This window comes from Microcaecilia unicolor, chromosome 11 (assembly GCF_901765095.1).
Source record: "Microcaecilia unicolor chromosome 11, aMicUni1.1, whole genome shotgun sequence".
NCBI lineage: Eukaryota > Metazoa > Chordata > Amphibia > Gymnophiona > Siphonopidae > Microcaecilia > Microcaecilia unicolor.
The window spans coordinates 50,479,114-50,501,345 of record NC_044041.1 but is presented as its reverse complement, the minus strand read 5'-3'; the positions used below and the strand labels follow the sequence as shown (position 1 = coordinate 50,501,345).

At 43.7% G+C, this 22,232-nt stretch overlaps 1 protein-coding gene across 1 annotated transcript in view; it reads right to left on the bottom strand.

Moving 5' to 3' along the window:
* ULK1 (unc-51 like autophagy activating kinase 1) overlaps nt 1-22,232 on the bottom strand; it is a 151,033-nt gene that overhangs the window by 54,291 nt on the left and 74,510 nt on the right. Inside the window, exons 9-10 of the mRNA XM_030217452.1 lie at nt 6,680-6,738; nt 1,429-1,511 (exon numbers count right to left, since the gene is read on the bottom strand). Of these exons, the coding sequence (XP_030073312.1) occupies nt 1,429-1,511; nt 6,680-6,738 (142 nt within the window). The remainder of the gene's footprint in view (nt 1-1,428; nt 1,512-6,679; nt 6,739-22,232) is intronic.

Below are 22,232 nucleotides of genomic sequence, written 5' to 3'. Positions count from 1 at the left end.
GCATTTACACCAGCTTGTGGCAGATGAAAGTGCTCGCACAAAGTTAGGCGCGAAAATCGCGCCAAGCTACTATTCTCTAAAGGCACTGCGCAGAATGTCATTGACAGAATACTACCTTAGTGCGGATCCTAACAGCATCTAAGTTTAGGCGTCATTTACTGAATCTGATTTTGGGTGCCTAATTTTTAGTGTCTTTTATAGACTTGCCCCAAAGTGGGTGATTCTCTAAAATATGTGACAATAGTTACACCCAAATTACATGTATAAATCATTAGAATAGCATATATGTGTGTATTTGTGCACATGCACCTCTAAATACCAAAATTCTGTCTCGGCACTTTTCTCTTAATACGGGTATATCTCACACAGTGCATATTTTACAGGTCCGCCAACGTATGGGTACAGCATGGAAAGGGCTTACACATATCGATCTAGATTCTATATGTGACCCCTAAAACATCCACGCTGAAACAAAATACGCCTAGGCATATTCTATAAAAGTACTCCTAAATAGGTGTATTTTATAGAATAAGCTTAAACTTCCGTGTGGTTTATAGAAAACGTTGAGCGTCTGTCCAAGGCACTAAATTTAGTTGTGGGCAGTTATGCCAAGTAAAACTTGGTGCAAATGCCAACGCCTAAATTAGGCGCAGACTGGGTGTATTCTATAATAATGCGCATAGATTTTAGAAATGCCCATGACCCGCTCATTCCATGCTCCCTTTTCAACAATGCGACTTAGAATTTACGCGCATCACATTATAGAATACACTTAGTTGTGCATGTAAATTCTAATTAATGCCAATCAGTTGTAATAAGAGTGGAGGAGTAGCCTAGTGGTTAGTGCAGCGGACTTTGATCCTGGGGAACTGGGTTCGATTCCCACTGCAGCTTCTTGTGACTGTGGGCAAGTCACTTAACCCTCCATTGCCCCAGGTATAAAATAAGTTCCTGTATATATGTAAACTGCTTTGAATGTAGTTGTAAAATACCACAGAAAGGTGGTATATCAAGTCCCATTTCCCCCTCCCCTTAATTGGCAAGTATCGGCGCTGATTGGCTTGTTAACTAATTAAGTTGCATGCACAAATCCAGAATACGACTGGATTTGCATGCACAGCTTAAGTCGCACTATATAGAATCCGGGGGATAACTTACAGAATACTGTAAATTATATACATATCATCGGAACTCAGGGACACACACTTATGCCAGCTATATGACTGGCATTAGTGCTATGCGCCAAACGTCTTGGCACGTATTTTTGCTGTTTATACTAGCATTCTATAAAGGAAAGTAGGTGCCTGCATTCCTGTACAGATTGGCTCCTACCAGGTGCCAGTTATAGAACTTCCCCCTACCAGGTCACTGTTCTGATTTTTTTGAATAGCTCCACCATTTCCCCTTCTCTAGAATAAGGTATCTTACCAAAGTCCATGCGGTCTTTATGGTTGCGCTGGAGAAGACCTAGTAATAGCTGCCTCAGATGACTGGAAGTTTCCCTTGGGATGCTGGAATATACACAGATTCAAAGATGTTAAATGATACAAGACTTTTGCTTTGACCTTTTTTTTTATTTTATTTTTAAGGAATTTACAAATTGAATTCCAATAATAAATCTTGATACAGAAAAGATCAGTAATATTAAACACTAATATGCAATCACAAAAACAAATTAGGAAATATGTTATATTATTACTACTACTACTACTATTTAGCATTTCTATAGTGCTACAAGGCGTACGCAGCGCTGCACAAACATAGAAGAAAGACAGTCCCTGCTCAAAGAGCTTACAATCTAATAGACAAAAAATAAAGTAAGCAAATCAAATCAATTAATCAATTAATGTGTACAGGAAGGAGAAGAGGAGGGTAGGTGGAGGCGAGTGGTTACAAGTGGTTACGAGTCAAAAGCAATGTTAAAGAGGCGAGCTTTCAGTCTAGATTTAAAGGTGGCCAAGGATGGGGCAAGACAAAGGGGCTCAGGAAGTTTACATCTTTAGCCCACAATTAACTGGAGCAACAGGACACAATACCTAGGAAAAGGAGAGAAAATAATAATTTCCTCACTAGTCAAAAAGTAAAAGGAAGCTAGGAAGGAGTACTCAGAATTATACTGAAATTAAATTACAGACTAGATGTAACTACTGCTCTTGACTGCAAAAGTGGAGTTACAACAGTTTTGGAATCCAAAAATGAAGTTAGATGTGTGGGATCATAAAATACATACTTCACTGAGTTCAATTTCAATACACATTTGCAGGGGAAATTCAACCAGAAGAGACCTCCCAATTGGACATATCATGGACGAAGTTTAAGGAAAAGTTGGTGCTTCTTTTGGGTTAATTTAGATACATCTGGAAACATTCTAATCTTATAGTTCAAAAAAAGTTCATCTCTATGACGAAAAAATTGTTTAAGAATCCAGTCTCTGTCAGGTTGTAATACAAAAGTCACTATTAAAGTTCTAGGTTTTATACCCAAATTATCATCTTCAAGTGTCTGTGTAAAATTTAAACTCTCGAAAGATAATTTAATCCCTTCAGCAACAGGTTGTTCAGTGGTTTTCTTAATATAAGGTAATAAATAATAAATTTTGGAGATTGGAGGATAAGCTTGTTCCGGAATCTTCAGTATTTCAGACAAATACTTTTTGAAAGTTATGAGAGCAGCAATTAAAGGCTGTCTAGGAAAATTTATTAAACGTAATGTTTTAGACCTCTGTTGATTTTCTAATTTTTCAATTTTATTCTGAAGCAACAAATTCTCATTAATCGTATTTACTTGTATTTGTTGAAGAGATTGGACATCCTTAACATTAGTCTCAATCCTTTTATCCATTATTGTAATTTTATTTTCCAATATGGATACTTTCTCTGAAGTAATTTGAGCTTCCTGAAACACTGATAATCATTTTTGAGAGAAGGATGTTTCCAAACCCACTAAGGCTTCCCAAATAGTGTCCAAAGTGAAAGTTTCTGGCTTAACAGGCAAAATCGACTTACTCAGTGAAGTAGAATCTATCTTGGAATCCTCAAAGATCTGTTTCTCTCTTGCCGCGGTGGACACACCAAAAATGCCCGCTCCAATCTGTTCTGAACCCATCTATGCGGAAGTACTCAACAGTCCATCACTAGAGGCTGACCCCACTCCAGGAAACGCTACCACCTCTTCAGGACATAGAATTCCCTGTAATGGCCTCTGCTCATCTGCCAGCATGGGTGGCGGTGGCATCTGTAATTCGGGACTCAAGGATGTTTCAGGTTCATGCTGGGGGAGCGGCTCACCTCCCAACGCTCCCTCCAGCGAAGAAAGAGGCCCCGCCACCAATCCCAAAACAGCAAAGTGGTCCATAGGTCCCACCAGCAATATCACAGGCGAAGCGGGGCCAACACGCTGCCTGCCCCTCCTTTTAGGCATAGAGAAAAAGGAATATTTTCCAAATTCCGAAGAGTAAGATAGGACCGGAGCGACTTCATAATTTATTTATTTATTTATTCGTAGCATTGGTATCCCACATTTTCCCACCAGTTTGCAGGCTCAATGTGGCTTACATTATGCCGTAATGGCAATCGCCATTGTCGGGTGAGGAATTACAAATGATATTGCATTAAGGTACATACATGGTAAAGTGGAATACAGAGTGCTATTGCAAGAGTTCCTGCTTGACAGAGTAGGTTATACCATAAGTTAAATAGTCAGTTATAGAAGAACGTTTCCAGCATGAGAAATAAAGTGGTAGTGCGTATTGCGTATCTTATATTGGTAGCAACGAGGTAGTCAGTTCGTTCAAGTTGCCATCTTGTTCCTCCGACCTTTTTTTTTAATATATATTTTCTGCAAAAAGGTAAGGTCAAAACATATCACAAAGGAACTGGACTATTTCTGTAAGATTTCCCTTCGGAGTCCAAGTGAAGAATTAAAAAGAGTTCAGGTGCTTCTCTTTTCACAGCAGACACTGCAAGCTGTGGCCTTCAGTATAGTTCCTCAACAAGCTGGTTTAATTCCATGATACACACCAGCCCATCTTGAATCGTACTGGAATCCCACAAAGCAGGAAAAATAAATACCAACATCGGTGGTAATTTTTTATTGAGGAGGTGGGAGAAGGAATTACCGGGCTGGGGCCAGCAGCAGCCTCCACCACCTACCTTCAGCTACAGTGAAGAAAAGAAAGGAAGAGCTTTGGAAGTAGGGGGGCAGAGAGTAAGGAGGGAGAGGGAACTTAGGTGTTCTGTTCATTGAAGAAACCATGGTAGGAACTTCTAACTGGAGGCATGTTTAGCATGAGGGATGGGATTTGGGTTGCAATTTGAACATGTAATGTTTATTTCACAAAAAGAGTGGTATTATCTAAGCTTCCTGCTGTTAAGCTGTTCTGATACTGTAGTATTTTATTTTTATTGTTTGCAATCTGGTTTTTGTTTTTTAAGAAAATGATTTTAATAAAACTCGATATAAAAAAAAAGGAAGAAAAGAAAGCAGGTTCCAGGTCATAACTGGGCCAAAATTCACCCCTGAGCAGCACTACACTCTAGGAGTGTTGAGAGGCTGCCACCAGACTATCCTTTTTCAATATCTGTGTACTTTTCCACAACGACAGTCAGTTTTTAGTTCTAGATACTGTCTAATCATGGAAGGAAGGAAGGGGAAGGCAGAGAGACAGATATAAGCCTCCGCTGCTCTACCAGATCCCAGGATGACTCTGAATTTCCCTGGCATTCGTAGGTGGTGGGAGATGTGTGCACCTCATGACCAGCTGTTACTCAAAGCACTCAGAAATCAAATCACTCAGACACCACATGCCACATGTCAGTTAAAGTTTCCCCTGTCCCCATTTGATATTACACATGATAGGGCCTTATCTGACCCTTTTACAGATATATTAAAAGAGCAGGGGGCCATGTGCTTGGGCAGTGGCATGAAGTGCTGAGCAGCATGGATGGAAAGATGAGAATGGAGGGTTTTGCCAGGGCTATGTTTAAAGGTCTTCAACTCTTCTGTGAAGTACCTACTGGACCCTTCAGATGCATTAAATAGAGCCTTGCAGTTCCAAGAATATGGCAGGCTTTCCAGGGACAAAGGCTTACTATTTTTCTAACTTCTAATTCGGTAGAACCAGAAAAGAATGACTAAACCCCAGGGTTTTTTTTTAAGAAGCGCTGACCAAGGGGTCACTGGGACACCCAGAAAAGTGAGTTACTGTCAGTTGTTCGTGTCAGGAAGGAGGACCCCATAAACCCAAATGAAAAGCAAGATTTTGTGGAGATCACTTAATTGAACCAGGAGAAGAAACAGGCTTTCAGATCCTGGCAGTGTATTTCCTGAAATTATATTTATTTTGGTGCTACATTCAATCTGATGGCAAGACGGCACACCTAGCAGCAACTCCTTTAAGATGTGTGGTTCAGACAGTTGTCTTATCCACTCTGGACTAACAGTTTTGTTCAACCTATGTCGGCAGATCCTGTTCTAAATTACTAACTGAACCGGACATGTTCCGACCTGGACATCTCAGCTCCAATTTGTACGTCCTTTCTAAATTATGCTGAAGGGAATTGCCTTTCTAAGTAAGCACAACAGGGTTCCGTCACTTGCTGCACTGGCCACCCAGACCCAGCTGCACCGTGTCGCTCTGGAGGTAGTTCTACGATTGGAATCTGTGGTTCTCTATTACTTGGGAGGCCGCAGGTTATCTCTCAGTTCAAGGCAATTTGTAGACAAACTGATAAGAAGAAAAAGACCTGATCCCAAGGCAAGTCATATCCATACCACAACAGGCCAACCCCTGCCAAAAACAGAAGCAGTACACATGTATGTCATGTATATACACACATACACCCCCATACACACAGCACAACAGGGGAGGGAGTAAATACCCAGTGTACCTGAATATAATTCACCTTGAGCTACTACTAAAAAGGTGTGAGAAAATCCAAAATAAATAAATAAACAAACCTACGAAAAAAGTTGGAGAAGAAGTGAGGCACATTAGCAGGTGAGAGCCGTCATGATTTTATATGAATTTCATTAATACCCTTGCCAATATACAATTCCACAAGTAAAATACTTGCAACCAAGGCTTATGTTTAGGTTGGTATGATAAGCTACACAGTTTCATATTATACATTGACTATGTGGCTGAATATTGACCTTGATATGTATACACAAAGCAAAACAAAAATATTTAACCTCCCCACGTCTTCAGCTGTAAAACTCCTTTCTTCATTTTGAAAAACAAAACTATAGCTCAAGAGACAGAGCAACCTTAATGCTTAGCAGGTGACACCAATGTTTGGCTAAAAGGATGAAAACAAAGCAGAAGAAAACCTCTGGTGTCATAAAAACATGCTGTCAGCTCGTGCAGTTAAATAGCTAAGCACTCAAGGGATGAAATTAGCAGTGAGGATACGCCAGGCCTATTCTTGAACAATTATACACAAGAGATGTATTTTCAGACACATAAAGGAAAGTATGACAGAGGGAGTAAAGGCTGGGTAAGGAAAAATCCGAAAGGGGCTGTCTCAGTTCAGCCCTGCACTGTCTCAGCTACACAGGGGAAGTTACAGAGTAGGGAGACACACAGGTCCCTATTCCTGCTCTGTAGCTGTGTAGGTATAAATACAACCAGCACTCACCTCTAGAAGAAACTGGCAACAGTAAAAAAAAAAATGCTTACTTGGGTATTAAGTTCTTGTTTTTTTCGTAGAAAAGCCGGAGATCCTGTGGACTGCTCGCCTAGAAAGGAAACAAAAACCCTTTAACCAGATAGACAATGCCAGCTGCTGTATGGACTGGTTTGAGCCCACTGACAGCCAAGGCCGAAACTGGCAGAGCTCCCTTACTGGCCCCGAAAGCAGCTTTTTAACTGGACACACAATTTCCTGCTTGGAAAATTCACAAATTGATTTAAAATTACAGAATTTTAACAGTGGATAAAAAGCTGTAATTAGAACATTTCAACTAGCTGGTGTTTTCTTTAAAAGACACACACACACACACACACACACAGAGTTATTGTTAGGCTCTGATTAATGTTTTCATGTTATTTACAACAGGCAGAGAAGCTGGAAATGTTTCAGGAGCCCGCAGGCATGTCTTGAAAGAATCAGGCTCTTCTATCATTATAAAGCTGCATGTCTGCGTCTGCGGACTCCTGCAGCCCGAATTACCGAGCACACATCAGGAAGAGGGCTGTACAGAGCCGCTGTTAGACTGGATGAGATTTCTGCTCGGTAAAAAGCAGAGGAAAAATACAAAATACTAATACAGAAAAAGCTTCTTTTTATTTATGACTAATATTTTGGGCAGTGCAAACTTTTTATCTAGTATGACCCCATTTTAACTCTTAAAAGTCAAATGACCGTAGAGGATGATGAAAACAAAACAAGCAAACGCCAACTCTTCTCCTTTCCCTCATCTGTTTTCTCCTCCCTCAGTTTATTGAAAGCAGGAAGGCAGGAGCAGCCACAGAGGCAGCAGTCAGCTCAGGGACAGTGTGTCAGTGCCTGTGCTCACTGATTCCAGTACTCTGCTTGGGTTTCATTCCAGCAGGAAGCCCACACACAAGGAGAAACAGGGCCTGTGAACATTCACTAACTCACAGGCCCCATGCTGACTGCCGCTACTAGGCGCAGGTCATGGCGGAGGTCCAGAGGGCAGGACAGCAGTCTGAACCCATCCATCCTGGCCCCCAGTTTGGGAACAATTTCAAAGTTAGAGGCAGACTTTGAAAAGTGAAGGCCTAGTTTCATTGGATAAAGTGCCAGTGGAAGTGCTTTACTTTATTTCTATGTTCAGCAGTGCAATACACTTAAGGAGCCCTCTCACTAAAGTGTGGTGAGTTTTTGCACTTACCATGCATAACATAGGAGCCAGTTCTGTGGGTGTTGTGGGTGCTTAAGATGCTTGAGCACCCCCAATATTAAACAAACTCCTTGATTCTGTCTAGGGAGAAGTCATTTCCCCTTGGGTTTAGCACCTCCAATAATTTTGAAAAGTTGTTCCTATGCGCATTCAGACATCCCGAGTCTCACTCATTAGGAGTGTGTCGCACTTATTTGAAAGCTTTCTCACACTCACACTCTTTGAGCCCTATTTCTCACTCACCAGAGCTTCAATACCTGTGTGCACTGATCTTGACCACTGCTTGCATGAGAGGCAAGTCTTAAAGAAGTAAACTAAGTGGTCCAGCCAGTAGGAAGAAATCTGAGCACACCTTCCGGCCTACTGCTTCCCCTTATCCTGTCCCTTTTCCCTTTACTGAAAGCACATGTGCTCTGAAAAGGATGTATTTACTTTATTGGGTGGAAGACAATTTTCAGCACAAAATACTTAGCCAAATTGCCCCCCACTTTGCATTCTTTCAGAGGCTCCAAAGAAAAGCCAATTTCATTTAATGCTGCCTTGATTCATTTGCAAAGCAATACTACACTTAAATCATTCTAGATTTATACCCTGGATGTACCCTATGAAAATTTTTAGAATGGTTCAGCCTTGGCAACTCTGCACATTAGCTGCAAAAAGTAGAACATGGAAGTGCAAAACCTGTGCAGTAAAACGCAGGAGGAATGACTGGCACCTGCACTATATTTACTGCACAGGGCAGACGCTTACTGCTTGGGCATCATACTACATGCAGTGCCAGATAGTGTGGGAGTAAAAAGCCTATTAGGAACTGCACGTGTCACAGTGATTTCCTACTCTAAACTGAAATAAAATAATCACTATCATGGCAGAAACCCCCCCCCCCCCCCACCCCCAGATACCTCCTCCCCTTTCAGCCCCTACCCCGACACATCTTTCCACCTTCTGATCCCCCCTAAAATGTAAAACTCCACCAAGTCTTACCCCCTCCCTATCCACAAATCCCAACCACAAATACAAGCCCATAATTGTTTCAATGGATCCCAGACAGGAGAGGTACTCCCTGCTCCCGCTCAGGACTGGGCCAGGATCCAAAATGGCTGTCATGACCCCCTAGCTGTAGTCTCACAGTACTACCACTGAGGATGCCCCCTAGTAGTAGTACTATGAGACTACCACTAAAGGTCACAGCAGCCATTTTGTGTCCCAACTGAGATCTGGTTGGAAGTAGAGGGGTAACACTCTCATAAGGGTTTCATAAGCACATAAGCACCACCATACTGGGAAAAGACCAAGGGTCCATCAAGCCCAGCATCCTGTCTCTGACAGCGGCCAATCCAGGCTTCAAGAACCAGGCAACCCCCCCCCCCCCCCAAAAAAAAAAAAAAAAATTTCCTTCAGGAATCTGTCCAAACCCCCCTTAAACTCCGTAAGGCCAGCTGCTGTTACTACATTCTCCGGCAATGTGTTCCAGATCCAACTACACACGGCGTAAAGAAAAACTTTCTCCTATTTGTTTTAAATCTGCCATATTCTAGCTTCATCTTGTGTCCCCTGGTTCTATTATTGTTTGAAAGTGTAAACAAACGCTTCACATCTGTTCGCTCTACTCCGCTCATTATCCTGTAGACTTCTATCATATCACCCCTCAGCCACCTTTTCTCCAAGCTGAAGAGCCCTAAGCGTCTTAGCCTTTCCTCATAAGGAAGTCGTTCCATCCCTTTTATCATTTTCGTCGCCCTTCTCTGCACCTTCTCCAATTCCTTTATATCTTTTTTGAGATGCGGCAACCAGAATTGGACACAATATTCAAGGTGCGGTCGCACCATGGAGTGATAAAACGGCATTATAACATCCTCATGTTTGTTTTCCATCCCTTTCCTAATAATACTCAACATTCTGTGCGCTTTCTTAGCCGCCGCAGCACACTGAGCAGAAGTTTTCAACATCTTATCAAACGATGACTCCCAGATCCCTTTCTAGGTCTGTGACTCCTAACGCGGAACCTTGCATGACATAGCTGTAATTCGGGTTCCTCTTACCCATATGCATCACTTTGCACTTGTCAACATTGAACTTCATCTGCCACTTGGACGCCCAATCCCCCAGTCTCGTGAGGTCCTCCTCCTGTAATCTTTCACACTCCTCCTGCGACTTGACGACCCTGAATAACTTTGTGTCATTTGCAAATTTAATTACCTCACTAGTTACTCCCATCTCTAGGTCATTTATAAATATGTTAAAAAGCAGCGGTCCCAGCACAGACCCCTGAGGGACCCCACTAACTACCCTTCTCCATTGAGAATACTGACCATTCAATCCTACTCTCTGCTTCCTATCCTTCAACCAGCTCTTAATCCATAGTAATACCCTACCTCTGATCCCATGACTCTCCAGTTTCCTCTGGAGTCTTTCATGAGGCACTTTGTCAAACGCTTTCTGAAAATCCAGATACACACTATCCACCGGCTCCCCATTGTCCACGTTTGTTCACCCCCTCAAAAAAATGCAGTAGATTTCACTGAAGACCCTCACGTAGGTCCTGAGGGGGGAGGGATGCAAACTCTGGGGAGGGTGGGGTGGCAAGGACTGGAAGGGCAGAGATTTGTTGCGAAGACTGGAAGGGCAGAGATCTGTCACGGAGATCAGACAATGGCAGGAGCAGGAGGGGGAAGCTGATGCCACTACAGAACTTATTGTGACAGTAGCCATGCTACCAGACTGCTAAGTGCATAGCTGCATTTATTGCCTCCAGCTCAGGTGGTGGTAAATGCAGTCAAGCTATCAGCAATCGTGACAGCTAGCATGCAATGACCCCTGAGCTAGCTGTCACAGTAAGCCACTCCTCCGCACCACCCCATTCATTCCCACACACTGCCCATTCCTGCATTAAGCAGCTAGTGCAGGGTTTCTACCACACTGGCTGATTTAAAACATGTTAGATATTAACCCAGGTCTGCGCTAAGGTTTAACGCACAGTGTCTCCCCTTCTGCTATTAAACCTGTTACCCTTCTCTCTTTTACTTATTGATCTAGACCAAGAGGCTAATACATGGAAAGTTTGTATTGTTCTATACTTGATTCCATCAATTAAAATTGTGACAAATAAAAATGTTCACACATAAAAAGTTGTAAGGAGGGGAGGGGGGCAGGGGGGGAGAAAACGAAAAAAGTGATAGACGATGTTGGGTATGTTGTTGGAATGTCGATTCTGTATACTGATCCATGTTGTATGAATAAACCAAGTTGATTTGTATTATACATATCGTCAATAAAACAGTTTAAACAAAAAAAAAAACCTGTTACCAGTGGTGTGCTGGAGCTGGCTCGCACCGGCTCGCAAGAGCCGGTTGTTAACTTTGCTCGGCTCTTGTGAGCCGGTTGTTGAATTGCATGAGCCGGCTCTCTTCCTCCCTCCCAATCCGGTCCCTTACGTCAGCGACTTCACGAATTCTTCGGGGTCGCTGCAAGCGCTGACTCTCCCACGCTGGCGCTGCAGGTTCGCATTTTAAAAATGGCCGCCGAGACTTCCAGAGGCGGCCTCGCGAGACTTCTGCCGAAGTCTTGGAGGCCGCCCTTGTAAGTCTCGGTGGCCATTTTGAATCATGAACCTGCAGCGCCAGCGGGGGAGAGTCAGCGCTTCCAGCGACCCCGAAGAATTCGTGAAGTCGCTGACGTAAGGGACCGGATCCGGAGGGAGGTAGGGAGGGAGTTGAATTCGCCAAACTCGGGAGGGGGTGGCAGGGGAGAGAAGGGAGTCGCTGGGCATTTGTGAATGGAGGGGGAGGGGAGGGGAGAGAAGGGTCGCTATAGGTGCATGCAGGGCAGGGCAGGGGAGAGGAGGGTCACTGCTGGACATAGGTGGATGGAGGGCAGGGGAGAAGAGGGTCACTGCTGGACATGGGTGCATGCAGGGCAGGGGACAGGAGGATCGCTGGGTATAGGTGCATGCAGGGCAGAGGACAGGAGGGTCACTGGACATGGGTGGATGGAGGGCAGGGGAGAAGAGGGTCACTGCTGGACATGGGTGCATGCAGGGCAGGGGACAGGAGGATCGCTGGGTATAGGTGCATGCAGGGCAGGGCAGAGGATAGGAGGGTCACTGGACATGGGTGGATGGAGGGCAGGGGAGAGGAGGGTCACTGCTGGACATGGGTGGATGGAGGGCAGGGCAGGGGACAGGAGGGTCACTGGACATGGGTGGATGGAGGGCAGGGGAGAGGAGGGTCACTGCTGGACATAGGTGCATGCAGGGCAGGGGACAGGAGGATCGCTGGGTATAGGTGCATGCAGGGCAGGGGACAGGAGGGTCACTGGGCATGGGTGGATGGAGGGCAGGGGAGAGGAGGAGAGAGAGAAGAAATGCTGGACATGGATGGAGGGGAGAGAAGAGTGAGGAAGGAGATGAGATGAGGGAAAAGGAAGAGAGGAGAAAAACTGCACATGGATGAAGAAAATAGGCAGAAGCTGAGGACCAGAAATGATGAAGAAAGGAAGAAAGAAATAAATGGAAACGGAGTTAAGAGGACAGATAGCAGCAGAATCGGATACTGGGCCAGCATGATCAGAAAAACAGTCACTAGACAACAAAGGTAGAAAAAAAATCATTTTATTTTCATTATAGTGTTTGGAATATGTTCACTTTGAAAATCAGGTGCTCAACATTAAAAGTTTATATTTATTTACTTATTTATGGCATTTTATCCCACATTAAACATGAATTAGATTGGAACCTGGGATCATTTAATTTTTTTTCCTGGAGAGAGTAATGCATTGCCCCCCCCCCCCCCCCCCGGCTATAGCCAGCTCTGCAATTTTGGGGGGGCGCAGAGGTGGGGGGGGGGGCGCTGAGGTGGACCGGGGAGAGAGCCTGTTAAAAATTTACCAGCACACCACTGCCTGTTACCCTTGACACACAGACACAGACACCCATTTCTCTCCTCTGCTACTGCTGACCCCCCCAAGCACACAGGTCCAGCCCCCACCTTTTATCTTAACATTTATCTGGCTCTTCATAGGGTCCCCGGCAGTGAATCCCACATGCCAATTGCAACCGACGCCAATGCCTTCCATCTGCTACATTATGGCAAGGTGAAATAGGATAGGCAGGGGAGAGAAAGCAATGCTGGACAACAGACAGGAGTTAAAAATTTAGATCATGCTTAAAAAAAAAAAGTAGGTAGAATTTTAAAAAATTAATCGCATTAATAGTGCATTAAATGCCCACCCCTAATTTCAACATGTAAGTTAGGCCTGCTCATTTGCTGGCCTAACTTAGGAGTATAAGTTATACAGACAGTCAGCTGAATGTCATCATTACTTTTATGCTGGCCCCTGGCCTGCTGTTACCTCAAACCCCATTTACATAGAGTAAATGTTTCTGTGTTCAGATTTATACACTGCTGATTTTCTTTTCATAAATCCAATTAAGCACATATGCAGCTTTGAACATTGGGCCTCCAGCTGTTTTGTGTGCATTAAACACAAAGAGTTATATTTGAGAAAGGGAGCCAAAAGTTAGGTGCTAATAAATCAAGCGCTAAGCAAGTATTCTACAACTGCAACGTTGGGCACCGAAGCTGTTATAGAAATATTAACGCAAGTCTGTATTTGATCACCTAACTCAGGGGCCCTTTTACTAAGGTGCGCCCAAAAGTGGCCTGCGCTGGTATAGGCGCGTGTTTTGGGCATGCACTGGCCCATTTCCTGAACACGCCTGGAAAAAAGGGTTTTGTTTTTTTTAAATTGTACCGGAAAATGGACGTGCGGCAAAATGAAAACCAGTGCGCGTCCATTTTCGGCCTGAGACCTAAACACCACCCACTGAGTTAGTGGTAAAGTCTCACGCGCTAACTGGGCGGTAAGTGTCCAGCACGCGCCAACTGCCGATTATCGCTGGATAAGTGCCCCGCGGTAGAAAATATTTTCTACCACGTGTTTTAGGCGCGCATCAAAAATGGAATTACCGCCTGGGGAAAGGGCTCCTTTAGGCACGAACATTTACACTATTTCAAAGGCTCGCGACTAAATACACAGGGGTTCTTTTACTAAGGTGCGCTGAAAAATGGCCTGTGGGTTTTGGGCATGCGCAGAATCATTTTTCAGCGCACCTATAAAAAAAGCCTTTTTAAAATTTTTGCCGAAAATGGATGTGCTGCAAATTGAAAATTGCAGCGTGTCCATTTTGAGTCTCAGACCTTACCGCCAGCCATTGACCTAGCGGTAAAGTCTCACGCGGTAACCGGGCGGTAATGACCTAAGCACGCAAAATGCCACTTGGCGTGCGCCCAATACGCGTGGCAGAAAATAAAAATTATTTTTTGGCCGTGCATAACGGATGCGCGGCAAAAATGAAATTACGACAAGAGCCACGTGGTAGCCGTGCAGTAACTCCATTTTGGTGCGTGTTGGGCGAACGTAGACGCTTACGCAGCTTTGTAAAGGGGCTCCTAAAACAAAAAAATAAATAAAAGGGGGGGGGGGGGGGGGACACAAACCTTCCACAGTAAACAAAGAGAAACAAGGAGTACATAAGTACATAAGTAATGCCATACTGGGAAAAGACCAAGGGTCCATCGAGCCCAGCATCCTGTCCACGACAGCGGCCAATCCAGGCCAAGGGCACCTGGCAAGCTTCCCAAACGTACAAACATTCTATACATGTTATTCCTGGAATTTTGGATTTTTCCAAGTCCGTTTAGTAGCGGTTTATGGACTTGTCCTTTAGGAAACCGTCCAACCCCTTTTTAAACTCTGCTAAGCTAACCGCCTTCATCACTTTCTCCGGCAACGAATTCCAGAGTTTAATTACACGTTGGGTGAAGAAAAATTTTCTCCGATTTGTTTTAAATTTACTACACTGTAGTTTCATCGCATGCCCCCTAGTCCTAGTATTTTTGGAAAGCGTGAACAGAAGCTTCACATCCACCTGTTCCACTCCACTCATTATTTTATATACCTCTATCATGTCTCCCCTCAGCCGTCTCTTCTCCAAGCTGTATAACCCTAGCCTCCTTAGTCTTTCTTCATAGGAGGGTGGAAGTAAAATGTTTCAAGATGAATCAGGCAAAAAAACAAAAAAAAAGTCCTAAAGTCTAAAAAAACCTCTTTATTCTTCAATGGTTGTTCAATGTACACTGGCATAAACAGTCCTGACCCAAAATGGGCCGTTTTTCGGCAGAAGCCTAAATGCTGTCAGTTGTTTGTGTAACTGACAGTATTCTATCCGCATGATATTTAAAACCATTTAACAAGCCAGGAATAGTTCCTAGCCGGTTAAATGGCACTTAACTGGCTATCCGACAATATTCAGTGGGAGATAGCTGGCTATCTGCTTGCCGGTTAGCGTTTAGCAGATAACCCATCATATTGTGTGATATAACCAGCTATTAGTTAATATTCAGCTCATCGCCAGCTAAGTTTGGAGGCCAAATCAAGCAGGTTTCAACTTAACCGGCCAGCGCTGAATATCGGCTGCCAAAAATAAACCAGATATTCAATGCTGGTCCCCGGAAACAGCCAAGCATTGAATATCCAGGCTCAGTGGTGACCACGGGAAGGAGCCCAGCTACCTCCTGCGGTCTGAATATCGGTCCCTGTAAGTTTAGCATATAAATGCCTGCCACGCCTCTGATCCGTCCATGCCCCTCCCATGTTAACACACCCTTTGCAATTACACGCTATAGAACTTGAGTACTAGTCTATAAACGTAGAGCCTAACTGCAGTTATGCACATAACCGCAAACTGGTTGATAATTAACACCACTTAAAGGTCCTTATTTGCCGTTAAAGCCAATTAAGTTAGGTGCTATTCTATAACTTGCACACACAATTTTGCACACTAGTCATAAAATTGTGCACCCAAGTTTACAGAATTAAGGGAGGAGGTGAAAGCATAAACTATGTTTGCTGGGCTGTTATATGGCTAAATGTAGGTGTATAACCTCCCCCGTTTTAAAACAATGGTTGGAGCAATTCCGTCGATGACACAGCTTTGGGATGCGTTGCGGGATGCTTATGACCTTAGGGGCCCTTTTACAAAGGAACAGTAGGCTCTATGCGCGTGCACCAAAACAAGACTATCGCCAGGCTAGCGTGCCCCCCTAGTGGTAATTTCAGATTTGGTGTACGTCCATACTACTGGGACAAATTATTTTTTTTAATTTCGTACCACACGCAGTGTTAATCGGCAGTTGGTGCACGACGACCACTCACCATGCATGTAGCCCTTACTGCTAGATCAATGGGTGGCGTTAAGGGCTCAGTCTGTAAAAAGGCACGCGCTGGTTTCAATTTTACTGCAGGCCCATTGAAAAAAAGCTCTTTTTCCCCAGACACGGTAAAAACTGGCCCAGCGCGCACTCAAAACACATGCCCACAATACCGTAGACCACTTTTTGCTGCAGCTTAATAAAAGGACCCCTTAGTAAGCTAACTGCGCAGAGGAGAGGTCATTAGGTTATTTTCTAGCGGTCTTGGACTCCTTTTCTCACATGGTATCAGACTGTATTTCCTTAGACTGTTGTTCCAGGGTTTCAGTTTGCATCATGCTAGACTTGTTTCACCTCTACCCTGCTTAGGTTCATGTTTCTGTTTCTTACTGTCTTTTTGTACCTTCAGATATTGGTTTTATAGAGATGATAGTTTGGAGGCGGGAGGTGGGGAGAGGGGATCTCATGTTTACGTATGAATAAGATGTTTTGTCTGGTAGCAGACTTATTTCCTTTTCTGTACTGTTGGATATCACTATTTGAATTTTGCTTTCCTTGTTTGTTACTTGACTTTAAACATTAATAAAAACAAAATAAAAAAAAATGGCTGACTTTACACATCTGAATGGCTACCCAGTTACACGCATCCTATATAATAATTCTCACCTCCAACGTTCTGTGCTTGGGACCGTGGCTCCCTGGAGGTGGTGGTCTGCTAGGCAGACATGCACTGACGTCAGGACAGCTGATTCCAAGGCAAGGGGAGGAGTAGGGAAACACGCGCAGTGTGTTTCCCTACTCCTCCCCCTGCCTCGGAATCATCTGTCACCCGCGCTACGGCCCCCCGAAAACCGCCCCCCGTTGCCGTTGTGGACTACCTATGCAGACGGGGGACCCAAACCCCCGACAGCCGAAGTGCGGTTGTGCCCTTCGCGTTGTTCATCTTCTCTGCAAGTTTCTCTACGTGCGTTTGACGTCAGACGCACGCAGAGGAACTTCCAGAGAAGATGAACAACGCAAAGGGCACAACAGCACTTCGGCTGTCGGGGGTTTGGGTCCCCTGTCAGCACAGGTAGTCCACAACGGCGCCACCGCGGCGGCGGGGGGGGGGGTTCCCCGGCACGGGGGGGGGGGGTCAAGGGGGCCATAGCGCGGGGGGAGGGGGGAGAAATTGCCTGCCTAGGGCCCGTTTCCTTGCCTTCAGAAACGGGCCTTTTTTACTAGTAGATTCATAACACTTTCCTTCCCCCAGGAGGCCTTTTTTTTTTTTTAACACATTCTAATTTGTGTGCGTTATAAATTTTGAATCACAGTTCAGGCAGCTTGAAATTCACTTAAGCACATTCTGGTGACCTGTTTGTAGAACTGTTAACTGTAGGAATTTCTTGAAGCCACTCAGCCAGGGCTCCAGAAACCAGAATGTAGATTTGAGAGCGAAGACACAATGATGAATACATAAGTCCGATGAGGAGTGCAGTGCTGTGACATTTTTCCATGACGCAACCTTCATCTGAAAGGAAACGGGTCCTGTTGCAGGGCCAGAAACTTTATTGGACTTTTAGCACTGACAGGACCCATGGTTCTGTACACTTCCTTCCCAAACTAAGAACACAGTTTACAGACTAAAGAGAACATAACAACATAAGAACAGCCATACTGGATCAGACCAATGGAATATCTAGCCTAGTTTCCTGCTTCCAACAGTGACCAATCCAGGTCACAAGTACCTGGCAAAAATCCAAATAGTAGAAACATTCCATGCTACCAATTCCAGGGCAAGAAGTGGCTTCCTCCTTATCTATCTCAATAGCAGAGTATGGTCTATTCCTCCGGGAACTTGTCCAAACCTTTTTTAAACCCAGATACAATAACTGCTGTTACCACATCCTCCGGCAACAAGTTCCAGAGCTTAATTATTCTTTAAGTGAAAAAATATTTCCTATTTGTTTTAAAAGTACTTCCATGTAATTTCATTGAGAGTCTCCTAGTCTTTGTACTTTTTGAAAGAGTGAAAAAATAGATTCACTTTTACCTGTTCTATACCACAAAGGCATAGTAGTGAAATCTATAGCAGTTTTATAGAATGGAGGAAAAAGCAGAACCCAATCGATGTCAGCCTAACCCTGCACTGCCACAGGCCCCCTATCTCAGCCAGATCTAGACACAACAGGAAAAGCTAGCACAGTTCTGTAAGAATAGCAAAGCCCTTCCAGATCTGAACAGCAAAGGAAATTTCCACAGTTCAACTATACTTATGGGGAACCTCACAGCCCTTAAAACACCTCAGGAAATTCTCACAGAGCCTAGTCATTTCATTAAGAGCACTTAAACAATTTTATAATAGCAGGTCTCACTGCTGCCAATGGTAATAGGAAGAAAAGCCCATTGTTCAGGATGCACACAACAGAGACAATCAAATATTTGAAACCATAAATATACTGTATAAGTAGCAAACCTTTTTCAGAGGAAAGAATGTTCTAGAAAAAGACATCACTGCCTGAGACTCGGATGAACATCAGAAAACACTTCATCACTCAGCAGTCCACAATCAAATCTGGCCCTGAAGGCTTCCTAGGTTTTCCAGATGTCTACTTATATTCCTGTACTACATTTCCATGGGAAAATAGTTTTTGATTTAAACAGCAAGTTCACATGGTCTCTGCCCTTTAAACCAGAAAGGATTTGTGGTTGTCTTCTTTCTGAAGCAAGATTATTTTGTGGTTTTAACTTAAGAGCATCTGTCTTTGCCAAACAATCCCCAGCACTGTTCGGTCCCTTCAGAGGTTCAGGTCAAGTCAATGGTAAGACAATGACAAAGAATGTAGTAGGCTTTGTGGCAATCTTCTACCCTAGCCCTAGGGTTAGAATCTAAACTTCAGGAGATAATTTAAGAGATTTGTTCATGTGTTCCCGAGATTCACAGCTTATTGTGGTTTAATCCTTGTGTTCCAAAATTTCAACTGTCTCTTTCTTAAAACACCTCAGATCAAACCAGCTCAGCGGGGCTGCCATGTAGAAGACAACTAGGCCCAGTTTTCATTCTCACTATGCCACCCAGGGCTTCAGCAGAGGCAGCATTCACAGACCCTGAGGGAGGAAAGTACCAACTACTATATCACAGCGACTCCTACGGGTCAGACTCAGGTTGCACATATAAGGAGTTACGACCTGTGGCCTTGGCCAAGAACAATTAAGGAATGGACTAGGAAATGTTTTAAAAACAGGCAAAAAGCCCCAGGTAGTTGCAAATGAAGGCTCTTGACACCAGGGCCCAACACAGGCCAGTTTCAATTGAGCTGGAAGCCTAAAAAGGAGCTTGAGGACTCTTCCATGTCAAAAAATGCAATAACAAAGGTAAACTTATAGACTGTATGAGTTGTACTTCCAACCAAAGTTCACAGGTCTATATGGTGCTTCAGGCACCTTGGCAGGCTATGGAAATCATGTGTAAATTCTCAGATCCTCCAGCTGCCTTACATAGTGTTTTAATAAATTATTTACAAGCTCCCAGCACCTACTACTACTACTACTATTTAACATTTCTAGAGCGCTACTAGGGTTATGCAGTGCTGTACAATTTAACATAGAAGGCCAGTCCCTGCTGAAAGAGCTTACAATCTAACGCACCTGCTATTCTTTTCCTATTCAGACGTTTTGCTCTCTGCATAAAAAGCATTTTTTTTTTTTTTTTTTTTGCCTTGTTTTAAATAAAAACAAACCTCTGACCCACTGAAAACTTCTTTGGAAAGGACTATCTGGTACTAACATGACAGAGAGCACATAGCTGAGACGGACTCTTCCCTAAGTAATGACACTCTAGAACCCACACTGTCTTCTGACAGAGGAAGGACAGTTTGAGTCCCTGAACATATGACCCCAAACCTCAGTCTTCAACTAGAATATGCTAGGTATGATTTCAGTCTCTCAGTTTTACTGCTAGTGCTCTTTTTATTCTTGCATTGTGCCAAAGAGGTTCCCTCTGAGGTTGTTGTGTATAAAACATACAGGTAAAACACAGTGAGATAGCAGTGAAGCCAGAGCTTAATTTCTGAACTGGCCTGGAGGCAGACTGGGTGGGCACGGTCCTCACATTTCCTCTCTGCCTACTACACCCCCCCCCCCAACCAAACTGGTAAAAAAAAAACATAGCTGGTGGGGATCCTGAAGCCCTGCAAGCTAAAACATCCTCTCCGGGAAAAAAAACTCCGGAGTAAACACAGGGGCCATCAGTGTTGGCGGCTGGAGGTACACCACCGACTACCCTGGGTTTCAGACAGCTGGGGGGGGGGGGGTGGGGGGGACTCTGGAGAGGACTCTTCAGCTGGTGGGGTTTTGGGTTCCCCGCCAGCTACACTAATCATGTGTGCTGCTGCTGGGTGGGCCGGGCCCCTGCGCACACAAGCCCACTTGTGACTACACCACTGCAGTGAAGTGTACTTGAATGTTAATTTGAATTACACCGATGGCACTTCAGACAAGCAGGGCTATTTCTGTATCTTTCTGTATATTGTTCTGGTCATCTGTTGTCCTTTGGTCTCTCTGTGTTTACTGTGAGGAAGCCCAGGGCTTGCTACACTAAATGGAGAGCACAGTTTGCCACCCTTCTAGTCACTAATTAGTCTGAAAGGCTAGGAACACGTTTCAAGTTTAATACAATTTACTAGTCCGCCAGCCGGGAGTACTATCTAGGTGGCTTACAATGTATTTAAAAATATAAGAAAGAGAGATAGTGAGTGCGTTCAAACAGACAAACAGCGAGTGGGGTAAAAATGGAGGAATTCCATATACTGAGAAAAAGAAAGGGGGGAAACAAACATTGGGAATACTCAACTGTAAGTCTTCCCACCTTTAGGTGTCACCATGGCTCCCCAGTAGCGTAGTATCAAGTGTCAGGAAAGGTATTTCTCATCCTTCCTCCAGCTAAGCTATGGGCAAAACTATTTCAATCCCAGTTACTGAAACCTGGGAAAATTCTAGAATAAAGCAAAAGCCCAGAAAGGCATCCACCCCAGCCTTCATAAGACCAATTAAGAGGAGGAGAAGCCTGCAATATTCTCTAAACTGGCACATTATGTTCTGTCTTCTCTAGTTTGATTCAATCATGTGCAAACAAACACGTTATAAATGACGCCAAGGAGAAATTCTTGCCAACTAATAGCAGAAACTAAACAAAGAAAAGAACATGTGAAAAAGTGCAATATAGCTGCCTTAATGTAGAAATCTCATTGAAAGTGCTTCAGTCCTTTTAAACTCTTCTCCTCAAGGTCAGTGCAGGATTTGGTACAGACCAATGTTCATAATTCATCACTAAAACAATAAAGCTCCACAAAATTTGTATAAACCTTACCAACTCAACTGTGTTGTGTTGTCCTAAAGACCCTGAACTAAAAGTGACCCCATGGAGTGACCTTTTCAGGCTTTCTTTAGTAGCTCTGAGATGATTAATTGTCATTTCTTTTCAGTTTTGAAGGCAGTCACCGGTCACAAAAAAACTTTAATCTGCCTGAGGGGCCGACGCAGAACGCCACGTGTTAGCTGCTGATCCCATGGCTTTTAATGCGAGGTTCCTACAAAAAAATTACCACTGGGATGCAGTAATCAATGCGCATGCAAATCACTGCCATATTAAAATAATCACTAAACAAAAGAATAACCCTCAAGGGAGAGATAAACATAGCATTGGTGTCCCTGACGAAGGAGTTCTGAAACAAAGTGCTCTGCTGGACGTCTTGTGGGCAGTTTAAGAAAAAATGAAAGTTTTTCTACTGGTTTTTTTTTTTTATTTCCAGTGCTGGTTATACTAAACCATCTTGTGGACTTGTTTTGATTACTTTTCTAGCTTATAGACATTGTAATATAACCCTTATTAGATCGCTTTGGACCTGTTAGTCTTTTTATATAATAAAAATTAAAAAAATCTTCATTTTTGATTAATTAAAATTTATGGAGAAAAGGGAGGGGAATTTTGGCAGGAGTTCTAATGATGTATAGAGCTTCCTAAGTGAGCTGTATTTGCGGCTATTCTCACTGAAATAAAGCTCGGCTGAATTCTTCAGTCTATACTGAATTCTCCTGTTCTCTTCCTGTTTCTTTTTACATACCATTAATAGAGCACCAATTAATACCTGGTGGGACAGGTCCCAGCAAAATTGATAT